This window comes from Octodon degus, unplaced genomic scaffold, assembly GCF_000260255.1.
Source record: "Octodon degus isolate 3935 unplaced genomic scaffold, OctDeg1.0 scaffold00037, whole genome shotgun sequence".
Classification (NCBI taxonomy): Eukaryota; Metazoa; Chordata; class Mammalia; order Rodentia; family Octodontidae; genus Octodon; species Octodon degus.
This window is the reverse complement of record NW_004524613.1, coordinates 3,240,886-3,246,419: the sequence shown is the minus strand read 5'-3', so window position 1 is coordinate 3,246,419 and position 5,534 is coordinate 3,240,886. Positions and strand designations below refer to the sequence as shown.

Here is a 5,534-nt window from a genome sequence, read left to right as displayed (position 1 = left end):
AAAAAAAAAGAGAGTAAAAAAAAAAAAAGAATTCCCAGTACAAACCTTCACACCAAATCTTGACACAGCAAAAGAACACAAAAATGCAGACACTGTCCAGCCTAGAAAAGATATGGCTGAAGTATTAAGAATTTGGCCTGTTGCCAGGCATGGTGGCGCACACCTGTAATCCCAGCACTGGGAGGCTAAAGCAGGAGGATCATTGCAAGTTTGAGGCCAGAATGTGCCACACAGTTCAAGACCAGCCTGGGAGGCTGGGGAGATGGCTCAGTGGAATAAGCGCTTGCCTGGCAAGCACGTCAGCCTGAGTTCAATTCCCAGTTCCACAAAAAAAAAAAAAAAAAACCAGCCTGAACTACATAATGAGACCCTGTCTCAAAAGAATAAAACTGGGGTCGGGGAGATAGCTCAGTAGAATAAGCACTTGTCTGGCAAGCACAAGGGCCTGAGTTCAAGCCCTGGTTCTGGGAAAAAAAAAAAGAAATATTGGTTATTCATTATTGTACGTATGTCTTAACAAGCATACCTCAGATGCTCCCAGTATTTGAGTTTCACTGTGAGGGAAATACTGTTTATTGGAAGGGAAGGGAAAGGAAGCGCTTATCCTACTGAGCCATCTCCCCGGCCCCTATTTCTTTAAATATATTTCATGCTTAGCCCAGTGCCCCACAGCACAAGGAAGTGCTTGAATGCTCAGTTTCGTTCCAACAGTGCGCAGTCATTCCCCAGCTCTCGGTGAGTACCCAGACTCCCTCAGTGGGCGCGCAGCCACAGCAAGACGATGCAGGTTGTGGAAGTAAGCGCTTGCACCGTTGTGACTATCTCCATGTGTGACAGTACCCCTTCAGAAGTGTTTTTTTTTTTTTTTTTTTCTGGAATGCCTTCAAGGCATGACTGGCTGTCTTGTGTTGTGGGGATCGAACCAAAGCAACCGGAGCCTGACTGCTTTGTTGAAGCAGCCACTTAAAGAACTGAGCTACGGGGCAGGCCCCCGACAGCACCCCTTCAATGAAAGGAACTGCAACCCGACAACAGTCTACAAAAACTGTAAAACTCAAGGCCTAAATAAGAAATCCTGATCAAAGTTATCTTTTTTAAAAATTGATGGAGATAGCTCAGTAGAACAAGCACTTGCCTGACAAGCACAAGGGTCTGAGTTCAATAACCAGTGCCAAAAAAAAAAAAAAAAAAAAAAAATTTCCTAAAAGTAATCCAAACAAGTTTTTCTCAACTTATAAAAAAATTTGGGCTGGTGAGATGGCTCAGTGGTCTAAAGCACCTACTTAGAACAAGCTAAGCAAAAGCACAGGGACCGCGGTTCAATCCCCAGCACCACATGCCAGCCAGCCCCGTCCCCTGGTGAGCTGAACTGGCCACACACACACAAAATAAATAAATAAATATTTTTAAAAAATTCGAAGTGCCTGGGAGATAGCTCAGCAGCATAAGTGCCTGCCTGACAAGTGCAAGGTCCCAAGTTCGATTGGGAAAAAAAAATCCAAAATACTTGAGGCCACATTATTACCACATAATAAGCTGGTATCAAAACCACAGATACAGGGGCCGGGTAGAATAAGCGCTTCCCTGGCAAGCACAAGGGCCCGAGTTCAATCCCCAGTTCCAAAAAAAAAAAAAAAAAAGCTCAAGGGCTAATTGTAGGGACTTGTGTGTAGAGAAACTCCATTAGATTCCCCTCACTCTAAATGACCTCATAGGGCCTGTTCCAGAAATAAATGGGCAGTCTATGTACCAGAAATTTATTAATGCCCCTCACCCTCCAGATTGAGCCTATAAACCCAGCACTCTGGAAGGCAAGAGCCAGGAGGATTGGAAATGTAAAACAAACCAGATTAACACGTAATTTCAGAAATCTAATAGAGTTATCCAATAAAACACAAATTTTGTAATTTACTAAATACATGGTATAAAGTTTGAATTTACAGGTACCAATTTTTCTGAGCCTAGGGATGATCTTGAGAAATGCTAAAAGGGCCTCGAGCAGGAGAATTGCAATGGGAAGCCGCACCTGAGTGTAACTGAGCAGACTAGACACCTCCCTCTTGGACAGCCGGGAGCTTGATCTGCGGCCTGCATAGGAGAAGCATCAGAATCAGTTAGGGTTGCCAGAATCGGAGTTTGGAAGAGGAGGGCAGTACCTGGAGAATAACAGTAGCCCTGGTCAAGAGAAATCTTTGCAGGGCTGTGGCCTGGGGTCTCTCCAAATGTCTGTCCTGCCCCAGGGTTAGTAAGTCTCAGAGCCTCTATGCTCTGCATGTATTCATTGCACAACAAGACACAAGGCCAGGGGCACAACAGGATATAAACATTCCTGCAGGTACTAAGGAGTGGAGCCATGTTTGTACAATCCCATGGCTACAAACTACAGACATAATCCCGGTCTGCCCTCTGGGCCCACTTTGCATGCTCAGGTATGGTGACTGGCAACTGCATCAAACAGGAAACAGGGCAGAAATGCACCACCTCCCCCCACTCAGAAAGTTCTACTGAGAACACACATCTCAACAGAAACTACAGGAAGGGGAATTGCAGTGGGAATTCCTGCTCAGTGGAGTAAGTGCTTCCCTGGCAAGCATAAGGGCCTGAGTTCAATCCCCAGTTCTTTTTTTTTTTTTTTTTTTTTGCGGAACCGGGGATTGAACTCAGATCCTTGAGTTTGCCAGTCAAGCACTTATCCTACTGAGCCATCTCCCCGGCCCCAATCCCCAGTTCTGAAAAAAATGATCTTTCCAAAATTTAAAAAAACCACTTCTGAAACTACAGGAAGAGACACTCCAGAAGGGTCCAAGCACCAGGTTCTAGCTTAGGAACCACTAGGGAAGGCTGTGTGAGGAACTTAGCCCCAGACCACTGTGCCTGACCCTACCCGTGACATATATACCATAGTGCCAGCTCAGAGGGGAAGAATTCACACTGCAAAAGGACCAAAGTTCCCATCCTGTGCCAGAAGCATCTCTGGGGAGCTGGCTCAGGGCGAGGAACTATACACAGCCCTCATTACCGCTCTCTTCAGAGTCTTTAACAGAGTTGAGAGCACGGAGCAGGTGGGCAGAGACATAAAGGGCTCTGGCTCTGCCAACACCTTCACAGGTACCATCTTTTGCCTTCTGGGGCTGGGTGGAAGGTATCAAGTGTACTTCTCCCCAAAAGCAGAGCCTGCAGGAGATCTGCAGTGACCACCCACTGTGTCAACCCTGATCCCACCCAACTCCCAATGGCCCAGCCACCTCTGATTTCCGGGGTGCGGATGGCCTCCAGGATTGGGGGTGAAGGGGTGTCCTTGGAGTCGGAGGACTGGTCGCTGCAGGCCCCATTGATGATAATTGAATCATCCCTCCCGCTGGTGCCCTCCTCTTCATTGAAGTGTCTGGTGTCTCCCTTCATTGTTTCCTGTGGGAGAAGGCCAGAATGGTAGGGGAGCAGGTAGTTAGGGTTTCCAGGATGCTACACACCCCCAAACTTCCTATCATTTCTCTATGTCCTCAGGAACAGAGGCCCATGACCTCATCTCAGGGGAGCCTACCCAGACTGCCCCCCATAACCTGCCCCCTCACCAAACACGGAGGCTCGGGAATTGGTTCCATGTGGCCAGGAGGCCCCAAAGGCTCAGACACCCAGCACCCAGGACAGAGGAAGCCAGGGGCTGGCGGCTCAGGCTGCTTTGCGCAATTAGCCAGCACCCTCAAACAATGCCATTTAGGACCTGCTTGCCCTGGCCAGCCAGCAGCCAGGTTTAGGTCCTTCTGTCCCTGGCCCTCTTGCCCTACCCAGCTTCTGCAGGGCCTCAGGAAGCCAGTGCATTATTTTCCCTCCTGACCCCTTTGTTTGCTCTCTCCCTTCTCTTCAATCTCTAGGTCCTCTTCCCCCGCCCCCTCCTCCCCTACAGAACAGCTTCTCTCCTCTCCATGGCAGCACAAACCCCGCCTTACCCCATCCTCAGGGGCCCATTGGTCTACTGGCCCATCACTCACTCACCTCCTCCCTCACCAGCTGGGGCTCCTAGTCCCAAATTCCCAAGAAATGTAGGAGAGGCACAAGGGGGAAGGGGTAATTATAAGCAGGGGTAAGCAAGCCCATGGTCTGCTGCAGCCTCAGCCTCCCTCCCAGCTTGGCGTCCCCATCACTGTCTCTTCTGATACCTGCAATATCACTAGATAAACCATTCAGAGTACAGGGCCACTCAAGGTATGGGGCCAATCTGCACAGAGGGGTTGGTGTAGGACCTCAGGCCTAGCCCACCTTCTGAAACACTGTGGACATTCATTAGACATCGGAGGCCGAGAAGGATGGCTCAGTGGGTTAAGTGCCTGCCTGGCAAGTGCAAGGTCGAGTTCCATCCCCAATATAAAAAAATAAGGGCCGGCAAGATGGCTCAGTAGGATAAGCGTTTGACTGGCAAACGCAAGGATCTGAGTTCAATCCCCAGTTCCACAAAAAAAAAAAAAAAAAAAAACATCCTGGATATAAGAAGCTATGCCTTGCCAAAGGTGCTTGTAGGCCCATTTTATACAAAAGAGTGCTAATGGATCAGATTAGCTTCCAAGATTAATATACTCAAACTGGGTATTTTGTATGTGCATGTGTGTATGTGTGCATTTTAGGTAAAGGTCTACAGGGTGTTCAGGGTCTCTCTACTAGATGGGACTTGTAGTGATCCACCTGTTTACAGCCTCCCAAGAGCTGGGATTATAGGTGCTTGTGCCACCATGCCCAGCCCAGTCTCAATTGTCTCAGCGCACCCTGGGGGCAGGGATGGCCTGCAAGGCAGGATCAGGGATCAAATGCCTAGCCCCTGCCCCTGCCCCTGCCCCTGCACATAAGCCTGCTTGCAGATGCTTTAATCTGCTGAGCTATTTGCCAGCCCTCAAACTGGGTATTTTAGCACAAAGCTTACTTCTAACACTATGGAAAGATGAGATAAAGGGGCAGGGGAGATGGCTCAGTAGAATAAGTGCTTGCCTGGCAAGTGCAAGGGCCTGAGTTCAATCCCGAGTTCTACCAAAAAAAAGAAAGAAAAAGATCACAGGTTTCAGCCCAGCCTAGGTAACTTAGCTTGCTCACTAAAAAATAATGAAAACAGGGGCCAGGGTGATGGCTCAGTGGAATATGCACTTCCCTGGCAAGCACAAGGGCCTGAGTTCAATTCCCAGTTGCGCAAAAAAAAAAAAAAATAATAATAATAATAATAATAATAACAACAATGAAGACATAGCTCAATGTGAAGGCCCTGATTCCATCCTCAATAATGAACAACAACAACAAAAAAAAATTAAGTCACATCCAGCATGGGATATGGCTGTAATCCCAGGAGGATCACCCTGGCTTTGAGGCCAGTCAGGCTACATAATAATGACAAGGCCAGCCTGAGCTATACAGTTAGACACCATCTAAAAATAAACAAACAGGGGCTGGTGAGATGGCTCAGTGGTCTAAAGCACCTACTTAGAACAAGCTTAGCAAAGCACATGGACTGCGGTTCAATCCCCCAGCACCACATGCCAGCCAGCCCCGCCCCC

General features: G+C 48.2%; 1 protein-coding gene across 5 annotated transcripts in view; it reads right to left on the bottom strand.

The window, feature by feature from the left end:
- The window catches only part of Dnmt3b (DNA methyltransferase 3 beta), a 28,837-nt gene extending 25,435 nt beyond the window's left edge, over positions 1-3,402 (bottom strand). For all 5 annotated transcript variants that reach the window (XM_004630806.2, XM_004630808.2, XM_023714860.1 and 2 more), the window contains exons 1-2: positions 3,246-3,402; positions 2,027-2,088 (exon numbers count right to left, since the gene is read on the bottom strand). In XM_004630806.2, coding sequence (XP_004630863.1) covers positions 2,027-2,088; positions 3,246-3,402 — 219 coding nt within the window. The remainder of the gene's footprint in view (positions 1-2,026; positions 2,089-3,245) is intronic.
- Between the last annotated feature and the right edge of the window lie 2,132 nt (positions 3,403-5,534).